The sequence below is a fragment of the Sturnira hondurensis genome, unplaced genomic scaffold (assembly GCF_014824575.4).
Source record: "Sturnira hondurensis isolate 20B ecotype Veracruz unplaced genomic scaffold, ASM1482457v3 Scaffold0004136, whole genome shotgun sequence".
Classification (NCBI taxonomy): Eukaryota; Metazoa; Chordata; class Mammalia; order Chiroptera; family Phyllostomidae; genus Sturnira; species Sturnira hondurensis.
In genome coordinates this window covers 45,723,853-45,749,782 of record NW_028076767.1, presented here as the reverse complement: position 1 = coordinate 45,749,782, position 25,930 = coordinate 45,723,853, and the positions used below count along the sequence as shown (strand labels likewise).

The 25,930-nt window shown below is 39.3% G+C and overlaps 1 protein-coding gene across 3 annotated transcripts in view; it reads right to left on the bottom strand.

Moving 5' to 3' along the window:
* ABCB11 (ATP binding cassette subfamily B member 11) overlaps positions 1-25,930 on the bottom strand; it is a 97,001-nt gene that overhangs the window by 30,869 nt on the left and 40,202 nt on the right. For all 3 annotated transcript variants that reach the window (XM_037044530.1, XM_037044531.1, XM_037044529.1), the window contains exons 11-18: positions 19,681-19,794; positions 17,473-17,583; positions 15,421-15,546; positions 13,234-13,437; positions 11,173-11,343; positions 10,519-10,720; positions 9,538-9,613; positions 5,076-5,178 (exon numbers count right to left, since the gene is read on the bottom strand). In XM_037044530.1, coding sequence (XP_036900425.1) covers positions 5,076-5,178; positions 9,538-9,613; positions 10,519-10,720; positions 11,173-11,343; positions 13,234-13,437; positions 15,421-15,546; positions 17,473-17,583; positions 19,681-19,794 — 1,107 coding nt within the window. The remainder of the gene's footprint in view (positions 1-5,075; positions 5,179-9,537; positions 9,614-10,518; positions 10,721-11,172; positions 11,344-13,233; positions 13,438-15,420; positions 15,547-17,472; positions 17,584-19,680; positions 19,795-25,930) is intronic.

Here is a 25,930-nt window from a genome sequence, read left to right as displayed (position 1 = left end):
ATGTTGGAATGTTTAAAGTTGTCCCAGAGGTTCCTAAGCCTCTCCTCACTTTTTTGAAATCTTGTTTCTTCATTCTGTTTTGGTTGAATGTTTGTGTCTTCCTTCCAGTCCAAATCATTGATTTGAGTCCCAGTTTCCTGCCCATCACTGTTGGTTCCCTGTATATTTTTCTTTATTTCACTTTGCATAGCCTTCACTTTTTCTTCTATTTTGTGACCATACTCAACCATTTCTGTAAGCATCCTGATTACCAGTGTTTTGAACAGTGCATCTGATAGGTTGGCTATCTCTTTATTGCTTAGTTTTATTTTTGGAGCCTTGATCTGTTCTTTCAGTTGGGACATATTTTTTATCTCAGTGCACCTGTTATGTAGTAAGAAGTAGAGACTTAGGTATTAGCCAGGGCAGGGCAACCCACACTGCTGCGTTGTGGAGATGTGGGGGGCGGGGGGGTCTGAGAGGGAACAATGCCACTTGATTGGCTCTCGGCAGGCTTTCAGTCACTTCCCTAGCTACCCACAAGCAAATGGGGCCCTTCTCGTGCTGATTCCAGGTTGGGTGGGTTTTTGTACCTTCTAGAACCCTGTGGGTCTCTCTAATGAACTCTCCCATGAGGCTGGGAGCTTCTCCTGCTGCCACAAACCTCATGGGTTTTTTCAGTCAGAGGTTTTGAGGCTTTATTCCCCATGAGTTGCACAGTCTGTCTCTCTCCCCAGTTGTTCCTCCCAGTTTGTCCGCACACAAATGTGAGACCACCTAGTCAGCCAGCCACTGCGTTGCCATGAGTCCTCTCTGCCTCTGCTACCTGCTTCCATGCCTCCTACTGGTCTGGATGAATATTTCTTCTTTAACTCCTTGGTTGTCAGACTTCCATATAGTTCAATTTTCTGGCAGTTCCGGTTATTTTTTATTTTTAATTTTTTGTTTTTCTTCTTTTGATTAGGGGAGGAGGTAAAGTGTATCTATCTGTGCCTCCATCTTGGCCAGAAGTTCCCATTTTTAATTCCTTGAGGTAACTTCATACTGCTGTTCACAATGGCTACACCAATCAGCATTCCCACCAACAGTGCAAAAAGGTTCCCCTTTCTCCACATTCTCACCAGCACTTATTGTTTGTTGATTTATTGATGATAGACATTCTGGGAAGTATGAGATGATATCTCACTGTGGCTTTAATTTGCATTTCTCTGATGATTAGCAGCCCCATTATCCATCAATAGGTGAGTGGATAAAACAACTATGGGACATTCACCCAATGGAATACTACTCAGCCATAACAAAGAAGAAGCTTTTACCCTATGTGACAGCATGGATGGACCTGGAGAACATTATGCTAAGCGCAGTAGGCCAGTCAGGGAAAGACAAATACCATATGATTTCACTCATATGTGGAACCCAATGAACAAACTAAACTAAAAAGCAAAATAGAGACAGGTTCATAAATAAAGAGCAGGCTGACAGCTCTGGGCATGGGGGAATTGTGGGGGCAGGATTGAGCAAAAAATAAAAATAACTCACAGGCACGGACAAGAGGGTGGTGATTACAGCAGGGAGAGGGTAGGCAGAGGTGGAAGAGCATATGAATGAATAAATAGTAATGGAAAAATAAAATAAAAATAAACTACTGAAATAAAAAAAAAAGAATTTAGATAGAGGGCCTGCTCTAGGAAGAGAGCTATCACCAGAGATCACTGCAAAGAATATGAACTAGGTGTGGTAGACGGAGGGCAATTTAGCAAAACCTGCCTATTCAAAATTCTCCCTGTGCCCCTTGGTCTGTGCGCTGCCTGGCCAACATTTGCTTTTCCTATCTTCCTGTGAATTGTTCTCTCGCAGTTTGAAGTCCTAGATGTCTATCCACTTCCCTAGCTCTGGAAGACATATAAGCTTCAATTGCCTATTTGTCTTTGGGTCTCATATTCTTATGGAGACCCCATATGTCAATTTAACTCTCCAACAAAGCCCAAAGAACCAACAGCGATAGGGATAAATTTTTCCTCCCCAATAATGTTGACTTGATCTCACATATACGGGGATGGGCGGAAGTAGATTTACAGTTTTGTGAGTATGTGAAACAAAGAGTTTATTATTGTATTGATATTCACTTATTTGTTATTGTATTGTTTACTATCATTATAACCTGCTTTTGCCCACCCCTCTAGTCTACCTTGTGCTCTGGTGGCACTGAAGGAGATGCCTACATATCAAAGCTCTCGCCCACCCATTTCCCCTAATCCGAAACTGAGTTTTATGAGCATTATCACAAAGATCCGACCCCACTGCTGGGAGCCAATAGTGCAGCTTGGAGGGCGAAGAGCAGCGGGCTGTAGTTTCTGCGCTGTGTGTGACTCATCGAACCATACCACCTAAGTTTACAGAGTCAAAACTCTAAGAGGCCGCAAGATGGAGTAAGTTCTTTATGTAATTAAACCTTTTGCACTGCAACATAGGATAGAACATTTTCCCCATTAACAGAAGGGAAGGTTAGAGCTTCTAAAAAGGAAGAATCTCGTCAGCGCTTGAGCTTGGAGAGTTTAGTAAACTATGAATATACTTTGAAATTTACTTGAGATTAGAAGAACTCAAATATTTAAAATACTTTAAACTTTACTGGGGTTAGAAATTCTATACGTTAACATTTATTAACCCTAATTCTACTGTATCCTTCATAAAAATACTTGATATTTTTAAATCTTAAAGATTTTCATATAGTTATCATACAAGCAAGTAGTATAAGAAGCATAAGAAGCAGAAGATAGAAGCATAAGATCTTAATAGAAACATAAGATCTTTTCTTTTTGAAGCTTTAGCAAAATCACATTGGCTCCCCTGTCATTTTCTTCCTCCTCCTTTTTTCTCCCTTAACTAGACAGAGAATATAAAGTGGCTCTTTTAAAAATTACACTGGTTAACATTTAATTGAGTTTAATTGTTCCATTCTAATTTACATTGCTAATTAGTAGACTATTACATGGAACATTTTTACATCTCTAAAACGAAACTCTGTTTTTGATTTGTTTCCTTTTGCTGAAATGACGCTCTTCGAGTTTTCCCTGCGTCATAAGGACGCCACAGCAACCCGAACTGCAGGGAATTGGATTGTTCTCTGCAACTGTGCCAGGCCATCTACCAGTTTCAACAATAGCAACAACAAATCAGATTCTTTCTTCTTCCTAACGCTCTTGCTGTTACTGTCAAATATTTGCCCAGAGGGAAAAAAACATAAAAATGCACAAATTGAATATGATTGCTGCTGCTATGTTTGAAATTTCAGTGTTGTGTTTGGTTCTTTCTCCCTCAAAGCTCTATTAAACGCCTTACGTAACATTCCTCGTAGTTATTTGTCGCAGCACTATGAACGTCAATGAAATACCAGTTTCTACTGTAGAACTTGAAGAAGACTCAAATCCTTACTGGCAAAATGCAGTAAACAATCATGCTTGTTAAATGTTTTCTCTCACTGTGATTCACCCTGCTGCTTCCAAGAAAAAGTATTCACCTATGAAATTTACTTAAAACAACTCTATTAGGTAGTGGGACCTTTATTACTCACTATTAATGCACTGAAACAGAGAACCGCAAGAATCCATCTTAGTCATAAGATCATAAATAGTACTACACTTTCTTCCAAATTCGTCACTGTGAATGAAGGCTTGCGATTACTTCCAAAATAAATTCTCACATTGCAATCTTTAAAGACAATTTGAAATTATATCATGTGTAATAAATGTGCTTGTAATTAAAATATTCTCTGACTTATTTCCTTTGATAAATATTGTATTTTAGTCTTTATTTTATTGTAGAAATTCAATTTTTTATACTAGTTTTAAAATCTTCCAATGTCCTACTAGGTTCAGGGCACTGGGTGAGGTGCCCAAATTGATACAAACAAAAATAATATATAGTCCCTAACTTTAAGAAGCTTATAATTTGGCCCTGGCTAGTGTGGCTTAGTGGATTGACTGCTGGTCTGTGAACCAAAGGGTCACTGGTTGATTCCCAGTCTAGGGCACATGCCTGGGTTGCAGGCCAGGTCCCCAGTAGGGGGTAGGGACTATATTCAGTATTCACACATTGATGTTTCTCTTCCTCTCTTTTTCCCTCCCTTCCCCTCTCTCTTAAAACAAACAAATAAATAAAATCTTTAAAAAATATATAGAAAAAGCATATGTTTTTTAAAAGAAGCTTATTATTAAGGAGATAAGATAACGTGACCTCACATAAAGTTCAATAATAACATTGCCATGAAGAGTCAAATGAAGAGTGATGGGGGATCAAAAGTAAGAGTGTCAGGGCTGAAGAATAAAGTGTGATAATTAAGAAAGGCTTTAGGGAGGAGGATGGTCACTTTGTGTGAAAGTCAGTGCCCACAACAACTTTGGATATGTGTGTCCTGATGAAGAAGGCTCTATATTGCTATATGTGTTATTCCTCTCCTATCTCTTTCATGTTTGTGTTGTTTTGAATTATGTTAAAATTAGTAGTATGGATTAGTTACCTCAGATGGTAACCAGACTTATTGCAGGGGGTCATTTTGTAAGATGTATGACTATCAAATCACTATATGATGTACATCTGAAACAAATAGCATGTTGTATGTCAATTATTTGTTAATTTAAAAAATTGTGGTTACTTGTTAAGGCTAGCCTTATCAAATATCTTTGTTGATCAAACACTTTTGCCAAGGTTATTGCAATTCAAGAAACAGATTTTAAAATTTTGGGAAAAGGGTTTCAGATAATCTTAAAAACTCTTAAAGGATATCGGTATAATCAAGTATCTGCTAAGTACATGCAATTTGCCTATGTTTATTAGAATGGTATAGTTAAGGACTATTAACTAACCCTTAATAGTCCAGTTTTAGTTATCACATAAAAGTAATTAATTAATCTTTGTTTCTTTAAAAAGATTGTATAAGATTTAGAGTTTCCGTCAGGTCCTAATGTGTTCTTCCAGTTAGTTTGACTTCATGAAATATTACTAGACATAGTCCTTGAAAACTCACATTCTAGGTCTTAAGGGCACACAGCAGTCCCCAGGGGAGATCATTCCCTCATGAGTGTGCGGTTACTGACCTTTCTGTCTTCTTCATAAGGAGATTTGTGACCTACAACAGCTAACGGAGGTTCGTGTGCCAAGTAAGAAAGCTGAGATTTGGAGCGTTGCCGGATGGAAGCTCTGTAAATAAAAAGATGAAAGACTCTGTAGATTGTAGGCAGGTTGGAACAGGACTCAACTAGTATCCAAGTTTACAACACATGTCAAATGCAGAAATGTTTGCCAGGTCACGCTCTAACCAGATAAGAGAGCTTTCTGGTTAGACCTGATAGAACTATTCTTAGGGTAGAATTAATCGGTGGGGTTTCTCTGAGCCCCAAGCTAGACCTTAATCCAGCGCGGAGAAAGAGAAGGGTGTAAAGTTGACCTACTAGTTTACCAGAAAACTGTGTAAGACTCAAACCTGTTCCAAACCCACATGGTTCTGCTAATCACATTAATGGCAATGGTCTGTTGCCTTTACTTCCCTTCTGGTTTTGAGTTATAGTTTTGGCCTCTCTCTCCCCACCCTGCCCCCACCATGTGTTTACTTTAAAGTAATGCCAGCTGGATACAAATGAGCTTGTGGAAGGGAAAAGAACCCCTGGTGAGATTTTCTCCATGCTATATCTCACCTCTTAAGGATGCATTTTATCAACAAATATCTTAACAAAGTCTAATTTAGCTTGATGTCTTCGTTCATTCATTCAACAGATGTTTATTGGGCAACTGCAATGTGCAAACCAGTTTCAGGTGTCGTGGGATCTGGTCAATCACAGACTTCTCCCTCAAGGAGCTTAAATCTTAGGAAGAATGTGCTAAGTGCTGTAAAGAACATTTGAATGAAGAATATGGAAATTTAAAGGAAAAAGAAATGTATGGCCAGTATTACCATGAAAGGTTTCTTGGAAGAGATGACTAATGAAGGATTTGGGGTTTTGTAGGCTAGAAGGAAAAGCATTTCTGAATGAGAGAGTAATGTAAATGGAAGCATGAAGAGAGGAGAGAACAGGAATATTCATTATGTATTCTTGGTACAGGAGAGATGTAGGCAATAATTAGTTCAGGTTGTTTTGTTTTGTTTTCCTGAAATTTCTGGGAAGGAGACTCCTACTCTCCTCTAGGTTGAACTTGAAAATACGTAGCATTGAGAGCTGCTGGTAATTATGTCAAAACTCTTAAGGAAAGAAGGCTCCTGACAAATAAAACCAATAGTGAAAAAAATAGTAGAACTGAGAAGTGGAGAGAGATTTAGACAACTCTTTGAAGCCTCAGCCTTGCCTGGATCCAAAGCATCCTTCAAGGACTACTTAGTTCTGTCAACCGATTCTCTCTCTTTGGAGGTTAAACCAGGTTGGGTTAGGTTTTCATTCTTTTGCAGTTTTTTTTTTAAGATTTTATTTCTTTAATTTACCTTTAGAGGGGAAGGAGAGAGGGAGAGAAACATCAATGTATGGTTGCCTTTTGTGCATCCCCTGCTGGTAGTTAGCCTGCAAGGAACTGGCCTGCAACCCAGGCATGTGCCCTGACTGGGAATCGAACCGAGATCATCTGGTTCGCAGGCCCGCGCTCAATCCACTGAGCTACGCCAGCCAGGGCTCTTTTGCAGTTTTCAATGATAAGGCAATCCTGAAGACTTGAGAGGAGGGAAGCTTCCTTATCAAAGCATTTAATTGGAACTAATATGGTGTCAAGAGAGAGAAGTCAGAGATGAAGAGAACTACCTCAACTGCTTAATGCAATCCAGATAGAACCATTTACAAGTCTCTATTTCAATCACGAGTCTTTATCATTTCTATCCAGGGGAAATTAGACTAAAACAAAAATCAGGGCGGTGCCTATTATATGTGCCATCTAGCCTTTTTGAGAAGGGCAGTTCCTCATCAACCTAATTACTCTAAGTTGTTACCACGTTCGCTAATGGTGCCTCCATTCTTAGTCATCCAGGTTCAACAACCAAGGTGCATTCATTTATCTCAAGTCCTCCCTCTTCCTCACTCTTGCATATTCAAAGCCTTCCAAACCTCATTATGAACAAGCATGAAACTTCTCCTCAGCCCTACTGCCTGCTACCAAACTGGCTTCTTCTGGGACATCGCATTTCCCTCCCACCTGACCTGAAGCTCTATAGCAACAGAGTCATTCCTTTGAGTTAGGTAACTAAGGTGGAGCTGTCTTCTCCAGAAGGTGTAAGGAACAGACAGGTGTCACCTGGAGAAGGATGAGTGCATGATAAGGCTGAGACTTGAGGTCATGGGGCTAAAATAAAACTGAAAGCATCAGAACCCAATGGGAGGAGTATTTGGAGAGAGGAAGGTATAAAAATCCAGTTGACTGCCTCCCAGTTCTGAGCATGGGAAGATCTCTATCCTTGTCCCCTCAGACTTCTACTCTTTAATCTTACATGTCTTAAGTCTCTCTTCCCATCCCCCATATCATTCCACATGTCTGTCATAGGCTGTCCATCCCAATGAGACAGCTCACCAGGCACTCCATCTGTCATCCAGTTCCCCTCCCAATCTACCATAAAGGCCAGAGTTATAATTCTCTCTCACCTCTTGCCAGAAACCTACATCCACCACTCCCTTTCTCAGAAGCTGCATCACCACTTCCTACTGCAAAGAAAAACAGCAAATTTGGGGAATAGATGCTTGTTCTCTCTCAACATTATTAGTTAGGAAATTAATTGCTATTATCCATTAAATTGTTCTTGAACCTAAAATATATGACTAAAGAGAGATAGCCTTCAGAAAGACTGTAGGCAAGGAAATATGATACAAATGAACAGTCCACTTAGTCATCTTTTAGCAAAATAAAATCTGGCAGCATACACAGTGAGGTATTTTTAACCAACCTTCTCTCTCAAACTTACAAATTTTTCTCTACAGAAGGTTAATTGTTATTTTCTATGTATGGACTGTATGTCTGGATTTCTCATCCTCGTCAGCAAAATGTGTAACTTGTGAGAACAAATTGTCAGATAGAAAATATTTGCATGTATTAAAATGTTTATTTGGTCCTAATAATAAACTGTAAATAAACTACTTAGAACAGATTTGGTTCATTTGGAAAGTTAAGAAAATATCCATTTTCTTGTCGACATGACATACAATTCTTTGCAACCTTTCACCTAATGATCAAAAGAGATGCCTAGTCATTTTCTGTGTTTAAGAAGTTAGTTTATATTCAGGTCATGATTCTAATAATCCTTATAATTTAATTTTTTCTTCTAATCAGAAAAGCATGACTAGTATACGGCCAAACTGGACACGTGCGCCTGCTCTTACCTGGTTTCAGAAAAGCATGAATAGACATAACGCCAGATGTCTATAAAAACTAACAGATGACTTTGGCAATTTTACAGTTTTTGCTTTCTAGAGTACCTTGAAGTTATCATTTTATTATTTTCTGAATTCAATAAATTCAATAAAAATAGCATTTTATAAAATTTTTCTGTATAGTTTTGTTCTCAAAAGGAAAAATACAAAATTCTAAGCATAAACTTAGTGGACTCTCCTTTGAATATTAAGAATAAATAAATTTGTATTTGAACTACTTGAAGTTGTTACCTGAATATTTTGTTTTAACCTCTTTAACCATTTTTTTGCAATAAATGATTACCTCGCTATCTTGAATTGAACAAGTCCTGTAACAGCTTTTGCTCAGAGCATTGCCTGAATTAAATAATATAGCAATGCTAAGAAAATGGTAGAGAAATATGCTGTCAGCTCGTTGACTACTACAGTGTTCTAACTTAAGAAAAAAACTTCAATGACATTTTCATGAATATAGACATATTCCTGAGCAGAATTCTTAATTCAAAGTCTTTTAATATTAAAATACCAATTTTATTAAAACTTTTAAACCAGGATGAAAGACTAAAATTTACAGTCTTGCTAATAATCATACTCCAAAAAATATTTTGAGAGTGAATACACATATAGTCATCCATAGAAAAATAGTTAAATTAATAAAAAAAAAAGAAACAGCTGGTGTTCAGGAAAATTCTCTCTAAACATTAGAAAATACATTTTTTACTTCATCTAATTAAAGCATAACATGGTTTTGGATGGGTTACTCTGGAAGAAGAAATATTTGAATTCAGTTGCAGTTCAGTAGGTTAAAGAGTAGAGCTAAAGAAATGAATTTGACCTCCATGTAAGATGGTAATTCATCTCACAGTTAGCTTGGGGGGAAAAGACTAAACACAGATTTTTTAAAAAATCCCCTTTCTAATGTCAATAAACAACATTTTAACTATAGAGCATCTCTACCATGACCCTACCCTTAATACAATGAGAAGATAAAGTTAAACACAAAAATCTGCACGAATTAGAAACAGGAGTGTCAGTACAGCCACCAAGGGTCGTTGCTATTGCCCCGGGGGCTGTGCTCAGGGCTCTGCTGGGAGCACCTGAGACACTGCCTGAGGATCATTGCTGCGGAAGGCTCCTAAGAATATTTGAAAACCTTAAAATCTGCCCCATGGTTTGAACTTACCTTAAACTGTCCCGGTAGCTCCCTCTACTAAAGCTCTGTTTGCTCTCAAGTAAAGCACCTTTGGCGTCATCTTTTCCTGTTAACACAGCGTGAGGGATTCCTTAGTGCGTGCCATAACCAAACTATATGAAAATAAAATTATTTACTCTGCCTGTCTCACGTATGATTACTTTGTCTAATGCTAAAACATTCTGTTAACTCTACTGCAATAAGCAGCACTTGTCTGGCACCCTCTAACAAAAAACATTTCAAAATACTCAGCAACATTGACTCTTTTGAACTGCATCTATATAAAATAGCCAATGTGTTATCACCACAGAAATAGACACATTATAGCATCAATCATAAAAAACTTAAAGGAAGATCACTAGAAGTACGGAAAAAATAATAGACTCACCAAATTTAAAAAAAACTCATTTAGAATAAATAACACGTGTTAAATGCACACTGTTATATACAGTTAAACTATACAGTGATACCCAGTAGAGTTCAAAAATTGAAATGTGGTATGGTATAGGAAGTATGGAATGGTTGACTGATACAGGTTGGGATAAACTACCAAATCTAAAAATTTAGGTTGAGAAATTCAGAAGGTGCACTGGTGCCTGAAGTATGTATTTACATTAGTAAAAATAAGCACAAACTATTTTAGTCATTGATTAATTAACTCAGCCAATGAGAATAACACTCCTACTGTGTGCAGGACACTATAGGAAACCTCTCTTATTGGCAAAGTTTGGGGGAAAGGAAGGAGGATGGAGTTGAACATTTTTCCACAGAAGACCTGGGTTCTAGCTCTGTTTCATGAACTAACTGAACCTACTGAGCTCCTGTTCTTTCCTTTATCATTTATATAATGCATCCAAGGGCTTTGGGAAGAACAAATAAGACAGTCTATGTTAAAGTACATGGAAACACATAAAGCACTACACACATTAACTATTTAACATAACGTATATGCACAATGAAAAAGGCACTTGCCCTTTACGCCCTCTCCATTAAGGGTTTGATCTCCTTGACTTTGCAGAGTCACTAGGGTGAAGTAAACCCCTTTTCTGTCCAACAGTTCTTCATGGGTGCCTCTTTCTACTGCTGTGCCATGTTCAAAACCAATAATGACATCTGCAGCTCTAACCGTGGATAGGCGATGCGTGACTGAAATGATCGTACGCCCTTGCTGAATCTGTAACAATGGACAGTGCACCGACAAAGGAGACTGTAAGACAGAGCTGACATTGACCTCTGGATCATCTCCGAATCCACAAGTAAGTCAGAACATCGGTCCCTGGGAAAAATCTGTTAAATAAGCTTTAGAAATGGCCGGTACACTTTCTCACATTGCTGTTCCCTTGCTGCTATTAATCGACTGCTAAAAACAACAAAAAAAGAAATTTAAAAGTCACATGTTTTAAGTTAGACTTAACCAGATTTTAAATTTGATATATGTGACTTTTGGAAGCAAATCCTGTGTCTTCTGTTCAACTGTGAGCAACATTGTAGTCAGCCAATGTTTTCTAAACTGTCAGACTGGATACACTGACCCACGCCACATCTCTCTCTCCTCTCAAATAGCAGCCTCTTCTAAAGCAGCACAAACACGTCCACGTGTAAAATAAACTCAGACTTTCAACAAACCTCACTCAGTGCCTCTTGCACCATAGCTTCACTCTCGTTGTCCAGTGCCGAGGTAGCCATGTCAAAAAGCAGAATCTTAGGGTTTCGGACAAGGGCTCTGGCAATGGCTACTCTTTGTTTCTGGCCACCACTCATCTGGCTTCCTCCTTCTCCAACAAGAGTGTCAAATTTCTGGGAAGAAAGTGATACTAGTAACAACAAGGAAGAATTCGATAATTCCTGACAGTATTCCATCATGAGGTCCTCTCTGGCTTCCTCCCCAAGCATGAATCCACATAGATCCAGCTTTTACTGAAATGTCCTTTCCTGAAACAGGTTGTCGCATCAATATTTGTGGGTAAGATATACAAATTGATTTATCCTTTCATTTCAAGATTCACTGTCTATATAAATATTTCTGTTTAGCTCAACCTCAAATAAGATGTTTCCACCAAAGTAAAAGTTGATTAGTGTCTTGAAAATCCATTAGAGGATTAAAGCACGTATCGAATCTTGTCTCTTTTCTCTAGCTAAACAACAGAGAAAACACAATGCTAAATCTGTTTTTATATTGTGAATAAACGACCAAACTATGTTTATAATCATTACCATTGACAGCAAAGGGTTACTGAATATCTTGCACATGTAGCATTATATTGGAACAACAAAGCATTGATGTCAGACTCTTCTCTTGCATATTAGTAGTCAACATGAGATGAGCACCCACCACATGTAAAGAAATCAGAGCCTGACTAGTGTAGCTCAGTGGATTGAGCGCAAACTGCAAACCAAAGGGTTCCTGGTTCGATTCCCAGTCAGGGCACATGCCTGAGTTGTGGGCCAGGTCCTCAGTGGGGGCCATGTGAGAGGCAACCACACATTGATATTTCTTTCTTTCTTTCTCCCTTCCTTCCCCTCTCTAAAAATAAATAAATAAATAAAAATCTTAAAAAGAAAGCAGAGAGCTGAGCTTTACACATTTTCTTATTTAGTCTTCACAGATGTCCCATGAGATAAGTACTGCTATTCTCCTCAGTTGATGGATAAGGAAACGTTAGGGTATAAGGGGGTCAAGTAACTTCCCCAAGTTTATAAAGCTTGTAGGTGGAGAAGCTAGCATTTGTATGCAAGCATTCTGATGGTAAAGCTTTATACACTTTAACCACTACACTATGTTATACTTATAGCTGGGGTCTTATCCACACAGGAAATTTAGAAGGTTGACTAGAAAGTGTTTTAGAGGGGGGCAGAGCAGGGGTGGGAATGGGGGACATCTATAATAGTTTCAACAACAACAACAAAAGTAAATAAAATAGTGCTGGCTTAGAAAAAAGAAAATAAAGGGAGGGAGGGAGGGAGGGAGGAAGGAAACAATAACAAAAAAAGAAAGGGCTCTAGAGCACAGACTCTGGAGCCAGATCCCTGGTGTGAACCTGATCTCTCCTGCCCTGAGCAGGTTATTTGAGCTCTCAGAACCTCAGTTCTCCATCTGTGTTTAGGAGAATGATAGTAGCTGCCTGCAAGGAGGGTTGTGAGGGCTAAATAGATGCAAAGTGCTTAGAACAATGCCTAGTTTGTAGTAAGCACTGTATATGTTTTAACTAGTAATAACCCTTCTTTGATTTAGCTAGCCCTTAGGTGGAAAATCCATATAATAATACAGGATTGGTTCTGTTGGCATTGTTGCTTAACATGAAGATAAAGGAGGAATTTTTGAATATGTTGGTACATTACTGAGGACATCTATTAGCTGCCTATGCACGGGAAAATTAAATGACAATGGGAGATATCAAAAGAAGATTGTGCAAGTTATTGCCACATAAATTTATCATCTGCTTAGACAGGGCTTAATGGAAAGAATAAGGAAATTGTATCTATGTTAAAGTGAACTTTAAAAAAAAAAAAAGTTTCCCAATTTCGTAGACTTTTAATAAACAATCCAGTTTCAAACAAAGGGAAAAACTCATGGTACATTTCCAGGCACTAAACTGCAATATGTCCTTGATAATTTAGGATTCAAATGAAAAGAAAAGTATTTTTCCCTGCCGTGCATTTCCCCCCGAGAATGGACATGAGGGTTACCTGCGGCAGCGCCATGATGAAGTTGTAGGCATTAGCCGCCTTAGCTGCTCGGACTATGTCTTCCATCGTGGCGTCTTCTCGGCCGTAGCGGATGTTCTCCGCGATGGTGGTGGAGAAGAGCACGGGCTCCTGCTCCACGACTCCAATCTGAGCTCTGAGCCACTGAATGTTAAGGGAGCGGATGTCATGGCCGTCCAAAGTCACCTAGAGAGCGCGAGCACAACATCACCTGTCTCGGGTTCCCTTGGGGTTCTGAAACATGAGGCTACGTCTACTTAGCCCGTGGGGAGAAAAGAGAGAGACCAACAGGACTGTAACAGAGACAGTTCCTCTTAGAATGCGGTTGCTTATATAAGAATGATTGACAGTATATAACTGAAATCAAATAGAGTTGTACGACAGTTCATTGCAGACACACAAATAATGTGAAAGGTCACTTAATTTAATAAGACTGGTGAAGGGTTTTAGCTTTTCAGGAAAGAATAGAATCAACTACTCGCTGTACTTTTAATATTTTTACCATGGTTTGACTCATGACCTAAAATGGACTTCAAAAGACACAATGAAAATAAGCGATGATCCCTATCCCTGTATATCCCTATGATCCCTATCTTGTATATATATTTTATTTTATTTTTGTTCAAATATATTGATATTGTTTGTATATATATTTTACAGTAAATCTTATTTTCTGGTCAGATTCACCAATTACCACTTTGTTGTTCAACAGCAATTGAACCTGTCAAGTGGGATGAGAATATTAAATTTAAATTATTAGCAAAAATATAAAAATCTTACATCAAGAAGCCATGATGTGTATATATTGAGAGTATAGTTATGCAGATATGTGGCAAAAAAATCCAATCAGAGAATAAAATATCTGTGACAAAGGAAAATTCTGATTTCTTTACAACGCTAGTGTAGTGGCACATGCACTATAGAGAATGCGTTACACTCAAGTCTTTACTACGTACCCCAATGACTCCATGCCAAAGTATTAAGGACACGTTGACAAGAGTGATTTAGAGAGCGAAAGCCTTTGGCATCTGGCAAACCTGGATTCAAATCAGGGGCAAGTCTCAATCTCCTTTGACTCTTTTTCCACATTTGTAAAATGATATTTACCTTTTGCAATTGTTGTGAAAGTAAGTGATCATTTTATTAGGTACTTAAATTATAATGTGTGATAAATAGAAATTATTAATGTTTATTTTCTTAGTTTCATTCTATGCTTATAATCAAACAAACATACAGAAAAAAAGACTAAGTAGCTTCTGAAATTGTATGTTTTTTTAAACCTAACTTCTCAAAGCAGTAATCAATAAGGTAAAGGGTTATTTTTCTTAATTATTGTTCAAGTACAGTTTTTCTGCCTTTTATTCCCTTCCAAGCTCTTATTATATGAAATGTCAAAGGGACTTATCTAAGAAATAGAGGATCAGAAACTATGAACAGTAAAATGACAACAAATTCACAAGTATCAACAACTGAACCTAAAAACCAAAACCAAAAACTAAGCAAACAACTAGAACAGGAACAGAATCACAGAAATGGAGATCACATGGAGGGTTATCAATAGGGAGGGGGGCGGAGATGTGGGAGAAGGTACAGGGAATAAGTAGCATAGTTGGTAGATACAAAATAGACAGGGGGAGGTTAAGAATAGTATAGGAAATGGAGAAGCCAAAGAGCTTATATGTGCAACTCATGGACATGAACTAAGGGGGCGAGGGAGGAGGGGATGCTGGAGAAGCAGGGTGCTGGGTGAAGGGGGAACAGAGGGGAGAAAATCTGGGACAACTGTAATGGCACAATCAATAAAATATGCTAAAAAAGAAGAGTTGTTCTCTGTTAATTCTGGCTGTACAAGCTTTCTTAGCCTTAGCATTTGAAGAACTTCAGGAGAACAATAATAATACAAAGAAATAAAGGAAAACCTTGGCTCACTGAAGAGGCAGCAGTACTGCTTTGAATGCACCTGCACAGTCAGTCCCATCACTGAGCAAGTGGACTGGTTCTTCAGTGAACGCGGTCATGCTGGGAATTAGTGCAGCGAGTGAAAACATTGAGTCAACTATGCGTGTGTCAGGATGGCCTCGGTGTGTGCTAGGCCTTTGTGTTTGTCTACGTTATCACCGTGTGCACTCTCCCATCCCCTGTATTGAGAAGTTTCTGGAAGACACACACCATGCCTTCAGTGGGGTCGTAGAACCGCTGAATGAGCTGCAGGGCGGTGCTCTTCCCAGACCCACTGGGTCCTACCATAGCCGTCACCTCCCCTGACTTGATGACCATGCTGAGGCTATTCAAAATCTGAGGGAAAAGAAAAGAACAATGTTCAAATTGTCAGCAGTTAAGGCTACAAGTTAGGATGCTTTGTGAGGACACTGTGTTTGTTTAGTTGTGCGCTGTCAGCAGTGTGCACGGGCACCATGGATAAGCAGCAAACTGGTGAACAGTGCCTAGGATGAGGTTTTAGCGTTTAGCATGTTACTGATGATCTGGTCGATAGCTGTGGCCAACAAATAAAATGGTATGTAGTAACCCTCGAAGTTCGAGTAAATCAACCAGGCCTAACTTTTAAATGTTCCAGGATTTAATTTGAAACATTTCTGACATACTTGGATACCCCAAGAAAACTGTCCCAATTAGTTAAGGGACATTTCTAACTTTAAGCAAGTTAGAAATATAATACTAATTTACTGAGCACATATTAATAATAGACCAGTGTGCAAGGTTAAGTTGTCATACGCTTGCATTGTGTGTGGCATATTATTTGAGTGGCTGCGGTTTGCTAGGTGCAAAGCTCTGTTCCAGGTAGAGACTGAATGCTGCGAAGTCTAGAAAGGGAAGCACAAAAAGGAATTCAAAACCATCTGTCGGATATTTTCACCAGTTCAGTGGTGATTTTTTGTACTTATTATGTAGAGCTGGTTTGGAGTCCTCTGTGTGACCGGAGGCTGAGGCTTACAAAGTTTCCTTTACGGGACTGGAACCTGCCCCCGCCCCCTGCAGGCAGGCGTTGAGAGTGCTGCTCTGCTTCTTAGTTTTTAGTCACTGCAGTCTCAGGACACTGTGGTGCCCAGCAAGGCTAAATGCATACGCGGGTGTGAGTGAAGAATATTTAAAGATCTAAGTAAGAAGATATGTATTAAAACAAACTCTTGACATTGGGACTAGAAGGTAAAGCAGAAATGAAATAACTGTGTTTCAGTTTAACTAGTATTTCTTGAATAGCTATTCTGAGCTGCTTCTGAACAAACATTATAAAGGAACTTTTTAGCCATCCCTTCAAAGATCTTTACTGAGTGAATACAACTTCGTGGTTTGTATTTCACAAAGTACTTTCACGTATGTTATGACAGCTAATGTGTATATATACATATATATATGTAATACATAACATTAATTTACTTCATAAATATAATAATAACATATGTACTTATGCTTTACACATACATATGATGGATGGATGCATGTGTGTGCATTACAGGTATACGGTATCAAAATTAAGTTGCATGAAATCTAGTTCTGTGGGGATAACAGAAATATTAAGAAAGGTTGGCTAGAGATACTCTGTTCAAAATGAGGAATAGGTGTCATTTCAAAGCCAGTTCATTCAGGGGAAGTAGATCTCAATTTTCCTATAGAGTAAATTTCCTTTAAAGACATTTGCTCAGTAGGTACAGGAAAACTGAATTTTCTTCACCATGGGCCACATGTGAGCACATTGCAAGATCACCTTTGCACAGAGGACTGATCCAGCCGCCCTGTGAAATCACAGATAAGAAGTAAACAACTGCAGAGACAGCAGCTCTCCTCTGCCACTTGGTCCCCTGTCCACCCAGAGCGTGCTGCCTTCTGCTGTCGCTAAGGAGGTGGCCGGGCACAGCTGCACTCCTTCATTGCTCCGACTGCCTTGCAGTTTACGGAGCCTGTGGTTGTGACGACAGGACCCAGCACACTCATTTCTGCAGAGTGTCACAAAGTGCACTGCACTGGAATGTGCTGCCAGACTGTCCCCACCAGAGGAACTTGCACATCATTGTGTCACAAAGGAATGTGGTTTGGTGCCTGAGACATGACACGACACCCAAGGGCACTTCCAGAGAAATGTGCTCCTTCCCCATGTTGCTGGAAACTGAGTCATGCTTCAGAGAAACAAGCAATGTGTGGCTCTGAAAATGAATCATCAACAAAGAAAATGCTGTTGTTCCTGGGGAAGAGGTCGGCGCTTACCTTCACCTCTGGCCTGGAAGGGTAGTGGAAGGTCACATTACGGAATTCAACTTCACCTTTGATTCGGTCTAACTTGTAACCATCTTCTGACATGCAGTCAATAACAGGTTTCTGGAGTGGAATATAAAAGGGATACAGCAACAACACGCATTTACTGTCCATTTCAATCAAACTTACTCATAAAGGAGTAATAATAGCCAGGTAAAATATTGCAGAGATACACTAAAGATAAGTTGTTTCCACATTAAATAACTATTAATCATAGTAATAATACTCAGTACCATTTATTGAAATATTAATGGAATATTACTCTACTACATATTAATAGTATTATGTTATATTGCACATATATTAATACATATATGCTTATGTATTATATGTAAATATATTATCTATAATATATAGTCATTTATATATAATATAATATAAATGACTATATATTATATATTATATATTATATAAATGACTATAGGAAATATAAAATGTTGTCAATTAATTAAAATTATATATAATATCACATTAGTTAATTTAATTATTGATAAACTACTATGATATATTATTATATACTGATGTATAATTAATATATTAGTATATATTAAGATTATCAAGTATTATTATATTATTAAGATACCATAGCAGACAATGTACAAGGTGTTTTCGTATCCTTTTTTCATGTAAATAATTACCACTGTAACCTAACAAGATGGATGATATGTCCATTTTTTTCACTTTAGGAAATGGAGGAATCTCAGAGAGGTCAAGCATCTTGCCTAAGACCACACAACTCGCCAACCAAACTGGGGTCTAACATTTGAGTATCTATTGCAAAGGGTGATGAAAACCAACTGAATGTGCTCAGGTGGGGTCCTCAAACCCTACAGACTTTCAACTGATGTGCTGAGTTTCGCCTCTGCTGGTGTTAGTAGTGAGTCTAACCTAGAACTTAACCAGGTGAGAGCGAGGGTCCGGTCCTGCTGCCAGACACTCCCAGGTCAGCTTCTTTTCTCTTCCACACCAGTGAGAGAAATCCATGATCATACCTCTATTTGAAGCTATAGTATAGCCTGCTTTCTTCTTGGGTCTTTAGTAAAAATAATAAAATAATTTTTAAATGCCTTCATTTTTTGGAAAGAATTTCAGGGGCCTTTTAGACTCATCATCTTAGTTGAGCATATAACAACCCAAGACTGAGGTGGAATTTGGATTGTTCAACAGGGCTATGTGATTTTTCAACAATCTCTCCGTATCTCAGATCCATAAAACCCCAAGATATAAAACAGATAAAGTGATGAGAAATTTTCTCTGGCAGGTTACATGCCTCATACACAGTGATGACTTAGAGAACCCACAAAGCACCTCTGGATTTACAGGGCTTCTCTTAGCCCAGGGCATTTTTTCAGAGAGGAAGAAAAACGCATTGCCATCATTTTCCCTTTCTGTTCTTGGACTTTTTACTCTCTAGCTTGATTCAAGAGATTAACCAGAAAAATCCTAGCCATACTACCAGAGTCCTTTTCAAGCTTGTATAGACTTTCTGTCACATTTAGAAGATAATCCAGTCTCATGAACTTGGCCTTCAAGTCCTACATGATCTAGTCTCTTCCCACTCCTCCAGCCTCTGTCCTTTGCTTACTCTGCTCCATTACACTGACCTTGTTTTAGTCCCTCACTTTCACCAAGCCCTTTTCCAACTGGAAGCCTTTCTTCCACAAATACTCTTCCCCCTCTTACCTCCCATGCACCACCCCACCCCACCCGCAGTCTCCCTTTGCGTGGTCAACTCTACTCCTTTGGTGCTCAGCTCAAATACTTCCTCCTCAGAGAGGAGGCAATCACCACTACTCAACTTAAAGACTCCTTCCCACCCCTAATTGCACTCACAGTGCCCTATTTTATTTCTTTCAGTGTCCTGTTCAATGTTATCTTAGCTTTGAATGTGCTTACTTCTTTATTGCCTGCTTCCCAGTTACAATATGATGATGTGACAGCAAGATCTTTATTGGTTCTGTTTCACTCTTGCATGCCCAATTCACAATAGGGTCTGACTCATGACAACATTTATTAAGTACCCCATTTATTAAGTACCCCTGAATGAAGGGCATCGTGATAGTTCCTCATAGCCTTTCACACTGAGGGTAAATTCCTGGAGAGTTCATTTCTCTTCCCACACCAACCTGTGAATGGCCTTTACTTTTAGCTTTGACATACCTGGTCTATTGTCTCAAAAATGTCGGTGGCTGCTGCACGGCCAGTTGCAAAGGCTTCCAAACAAGAAGATACATTGCCAAAATTTAAAGCTCCCACTATAACACTGAGGAAAATCTGATGAGAAGAGATAAACATAGTTTTCACGTGTTTGGGGGCTATCCATGTGAACTTGGAAATTTCAATCAACACAAAGTGGGTTAGAATAGTGATACAATAATTTATTATATAAGTAGCCTTATAATGGTTTCTCTGGTTAAAGGGTCCTTGAAACAATAAAGACACTGTGATTACCTTGGTTGTCCTAGAGACTGGTATGTGCCATATAGATTTGCTACTACTGCTGTTGCTACACTACTGCCTAGTACACTAGTTACTAGGATAACTACTGCCACTACTACTAGTACTATCCTACTACTACCAAAAATAATAACAACAATAATAAGGCATGTTTCTGAGTGCGTCACCTGTACTACTTCATTTAGTCCTTGTAAAAGATGTGTATGGAAAGAGCTGAGTGTGGAGGTTACAACATATATTGGGTGGCAGAGCAATATCTAAACCCAGACTCATGACTGACATTCAGTTTACCTTCCAGGCTCATGTGCTGGAGATTGCATGCAGGTGGAGTGGAGAGGTTCCTGTGCAGAGCTGGGGGAGCTGTCCTTGACTCACCAGCCCAGCCATCTCACTAGGTTAGGTAAAGGTTACCTGGTGATGGCTAGATGTTCCTACCAAGCAGCACTCTGTTTTTTATCAGTACTGTGTATAAAGAAAGAGGCAACGTGGTAACTCCTCGCATTAGCCTCTAGGAAGAGCACAGGACCCGTTCTCTCCACCTTTTCAACCACAGATGCTTGCTAGTCTCATGAATCACATGCAGGTTGTTTCAATGGCCACCATCTATCAGGAACTACAGTTATCTGCTGAGCTAAAGGTTGCCTTCTGCATGAATGCTGTCTTTTTCGGGTAATCAACTGATCCTAGTCTGTGGTGGTTTCTATGAGCTGGATTCTTCCCAAAGTCCCTCTCCACCCTCTCTCTTCCTTATGGCTGGATCACGGGACTTCTCAGAGCCTCCCGCCACCATCTCCCTCCCTCTTCAGCAACCTCTCCATTCCACCCATCAGGATTACGTAGGCCAGCCTCCTTCTGACTTCTCCCTGAATTCCCCACTCAATGCTTGGGGACAGACTTTCTCCTCATCTCTCCTTCTTGTTTCTTTTCCTTGTCTTTGGCAGGCAGTTCCTTCCATGGATAGATTACATTATCTTTCCAGCCCCAGTTTCTTTACCTGTATCATAGGGATAATGAGAGTATATATCTCATGGGATTGTTATGAACATTAAACGAGATAATGCATGTAAAGAGGAGTGATCCAGTTCAGCCACAGAAATAATAGTGATGGTGGTGATGATGAAGTAAGCAAGATTCCATACTCAGGAAGTGTTAAGATGAACAGACAGAATGGTAATAGTGGTGTAATTTGGATTAAAACCACTTCATCCAACATCTTCCCACCTGAGCAAAGGAAGCCTTTCATATGTGTTATGGAACACTTCCATAATGACCAGGGGCCAGTAAACATTTTCTGTGAACAGCCAGAGCATAGACATTTTAGGTTTTTCAGGCCACATGGGCTCTGAAGCAATTGCTCAACTGTGCCATCTAGTACAAAAATAGCCATAGACAATATTAAGCAAATGGCTGTGGCTGTGTTCCAATAAAACTTTATTTATAAAGACAGAAACCAGACTGACTTTAGCTTGCTGACCATAGTTTGCTGACACGTGAGTCAGACTAGATTCAAGACTGACTCACAAGGGCCCTAAACTGAGGTTTGGGGTCAAGTCCTTGCTCAGCCAGGCTTTGCATTACCTCAAGCAGAGGTCCCTCTCAGGGTTCTTAGGAGAAAAGTGAGTGAAACAGGTCTGGGGCAAGTACCTAGTACCTGATAATAGTGAGCACACATCCCAACAGACCATCATTTCTCACTCCAGATACCACTCATTAGCCCTGCGGACACGTAAGAAAAGGGAAGGCAGGAAGGACCACTGGCAGACAGCCTACCCATGGGGGTGTTGTGCTGAAGTAGGGGGACCTGTGGCCCCTTGGAAGACAGATCCAGAGGCAGGAAAACATCGGTTAGTGGGTCAGGCCCTGGAATCACAGAGACCTGAGTTCAAATTCTACTCCATAATACTCAGCACATATTTCTCATCTTCATTGCTTCATTTCATTTTTAAATGGTCGTATAATGACATCAATTACACAATGAAGTTGTATTACGTATAGTAATTTTATTAAGTATGTCATTCAGTGCTTCACACCTTGTATACACTGAATAATGTTGCCCTCTATTACTGCTATTATTTTTTATGGTTGAGCCCTGAAAATTAAGAGGGGGGTGAAAGAGCAGTCTCTGCATCATTCAGTTCCCTTTCATTTTTTTTTCTGATAAATCACAGAGCATGACTTTTGTGCAGTACAAGTGGTACTAATTACAGCCATTTATGTGAACTACTTAGCATTTATGCCCAATTACCAAGCAGCCAATAATGGCTTTGTACATCACAAAATGCATCAGATTAACCTAATTGTTAATTAGGTTAGTGGCTGAAACACTCAACTCATGCATACTCAGTCTTCATAGTTTGTGGCTCAGAAGGACAGCCAAAAGCATGCGTGCATGCATGAGTGAAAGGCAGAGAGGAAAGGGGGAAGAGGACGAAGAGGGGTGAGGGGAGGGAGAACGGTCAATGCTTTTACTGTCAGAGGATGTCTCTCGCCTTCCCAAAGAAAAATTTTTTGAAGTATAAGAGGAGGCTTGCAGGAAGAGGTTAGAAGTAAAATGTGAGTTAATAATTGATGACTAATATAGGAAATATAGTCGATAACATTATAATGACTACATATGGTGCCAGGTGGACACTGGAAATATTGAAAGAAGCACTTTGTAAAGTTTATGATTGACCATTGTGCTGTACACCTATACACCAATACAAAATAATGTTGAATGTCCATTATAATTGAAAAATACATTTTTTTTAGATTTTATTTCTCTATCTTTAGAGGGGAAGGGAAGGAGAAAGGGAGAGAAATATCAATGTATGGTTGCCTCTCGTGTGTCCCCCGCTGGGAACTGGCCTGCAACCCAGGCATGTGCCCTGGGTTGGGAATCGAACTACAGTTGTTTGGTTCACAGGCTGGTGCTCAATCCACTGAGCTACACCAGCTAGGGCTGAAAAATAAAATTTAAAAAAACTGAGGAAAAATTGATGACTAAAATGTTAGAGGCATGTAGTATCCCATGTCTGCAAATAGTGAATACTCAAAAATATCAATTGAGAGAATGAATTATTTACAGAAGTTATAGCATAGCTCACAATCCAACTGGCAAGAAACTTGAAGGTGAGAACTGTTAATCAAACAAGGAAGTAATTAGACTGAGTTGGCTTTAATGCCTTAGTAGCCTATATAAGCAAAAAAACCCTAAGCCTGAAATTCCTCAAGGTTGAGGAATCAAAGCCTAAGGACACCAATCAGAAATAGCCAATTAGGCGTCTTCAAATATGGCAACTATTTAAGTTACAAACAAATAATTTCCTCGCTTTGCTTCAGCCTCTTCTCTGTAAGTCTTTCCCCTCACCTCCATCAGTGAAGTCCTTCCAAAGACTTCTGTTTTGGCACTGCCTGATTGGTGTTGTTAGATAGCAGCCAGGAATGAGGGGCCAGAGGGGAAATAAAGGCAGGGTCCTCACCATTACAATCTAACAAAGAACTTACTACAGGAGGCTAGAAGCAAAGGAAGACACATCTCAGCCATTGACCCAATAGTCCTGAGCCTGATCTGATAAGACTGCCAGGCATTCTGAACAACACAAACAAAACTATGATAGTATAGAAGAGGAGGGCCTTGAAAATTTCCCTCCCACTACCTGGAAAAAGGAAAAGCTTGAGACTGTGTATTTATCCCAAAGCCTAGAAAGGGAAGGGGAGGGGGTCCACAGTGCCTGAAAAAAGCCCATGGAAAAACTTTGGTTGATTGCTTGCCTCCTATCACACATACAAAATGAACAAATAGCCCTGGCTGGTGTAGCTCAGTGGATTGGCCTACAAACCACATGATCGCAGTTCAATTTCCAGCCAGGGCACATGCCTGGGTTGCAGGCCAGTGCCCAGTAGGGGACTCATGAGAGGCAACCATACATTGATATTTCTCTCCTTCTCTCCTTCCCTTCCCCTCTAAAGATAAATAAATAAAATCTTTAAAAAATGAACAAATAGAGTCTGGAGCAAGATAAGGATTCAGACTAACAGACCCCCACACATACATAGATCTGAGTAGTTACGTCTTCTCAGGGGAAATCAGGTACCACCCTTACCCGTCAATCAAAATGTAACTCCCTCACCCCCATCCCACCAATTATATAAGTACTCAGGACAAGGGACTCATTCTCTTGGCTCTCTTGCCACATGTGGAGGGTTGGGGAGCCCTGGCCACCTGACCTCTGACCATCTCTTTTTTTTTGGCCACCCAGGTGCTGTGGCCACCCAGCCTTTGGCAACTGTGCTCTTGCCATCCTAGCTTTTGCTCTTCCATTAGAAGTTAGCACTCATACACTTTGCTTGCATACTAATAGGCTTGCTGATCTGTAATTATTTACTGTTTTGGCAAGAAGAACTGAGTTTCTCCCACAACAGTATTATTTTTGCTCAAATAAACTCCTAAAAGTTTGAATGTGCCTCCATTTTTCTTTTAACAGAACCACAAAGGTGGATTCTTGCTAGAGAGAATTTTTGAGGATTTTTTTGAATTCAGTGTTTCCAAATAGAATTGTATATTGTTTAATTACCAATTTGCCAATTTGTTTTCCCCCTCAATTCTTATTTGGAAAATAAGAATTTTCCAAAATCTGTCCTCTTCTTGCAGGCATGGAACAAAAGGAAGGATGTCTTTTCTCCGTGTACGTACTTCTGCAGAATGAGCAGGTACAAGCAGCTGGGACTAAAATCAACTACTGGTATTTCTAGTTTGGTAAATGCTGAAAGTTCTGAAGATTCATTAGATCAATAAAGAAAAAAGACTTTACACTCAGATTTCAGACCTGCAATGTTTCCACTGGCTTTTCAAATGTGCAAAGCTATATCAAGGTTGAGAATGTGGTTAAATTATGATAATGATAACACTTTCCATCTATACCATCTCTTTAAAGTTTACAAAACAGCTTAACATGTATTATCATATTTAATTTTTTAAACAACATTCAAGTGATGCCAGCTGTTCATCTTGCAAAGAACAGCTGAATTTTAAAACTCGTTCTTAGTATATTATGCTCTAATGAAATAAAGTCCATGGAATAGGATGGCTATGTTTTGACCACTGGTAACCTTTTCTATTTGCAAATAAAATCTCCATTTAACTTTCTCTAGAAATGTATTTCTATTAAAGCAGTAAATCTCAGATATCAGGCTCTTAGTTAGCAAATTTCTGATATACAAGATTTTGTGTGTGTGTGTGTGTTTATTGTTTAATTGGTGCTCTCTCTACCTAGAACCTGGAACAAAAATATTTTAGAGAAGAATTAAATGCTTAAGTTAACACACCTAATTAAATGATTAATAGGCCAAATTAAACATATATTTATTGTGTGAGGGTGGGAAGGCATGGGAGCAAATAGAAATAAATTCGAATATTCAGTATCATTCAAGTGCTCTGAAGGAAAAGTTCAGCAAGCCATACACGAGAATAAAAGAGTAGATGAGAAAGGAGGGAATTTCAGGGGAAAAGGGTGAAGGGTTTGCAGGAAAAATTAAAAAGGACCCATGGACAATAACATGGCGGCATGGAAACGGGAGGGAGGTGGGAAGGTCTGGGGGGCAAAGTCAGAAAACTGTATTTGAACAACAATTAAAAATAAATAAAAATTTAAAAAATAAAAAAAAACAGTAAACACACACGTGCACACACACACACACACACACACACACAGAGTGGATGAGCATGGAAGCCTGGCTGGAATACCGCCATTGGGGCGAGAATACCAGCAGTGACAATAGTTCAGCTGCAACAAGAGGGGACCTGAGCTAAGGAGGAACAGCCCTGGGAAAGTGAGTGGGAGGCACAGTCTTCCCTGACCCACCACGCCTGGGTATCCTGCGAGGAACTCTAAAGGTTCCCCGTCCCCTACTTTATGACGCATGTTAGCATTTGCCATTATGTGGTTTATGTAATTATTTATGTATTGCTTAT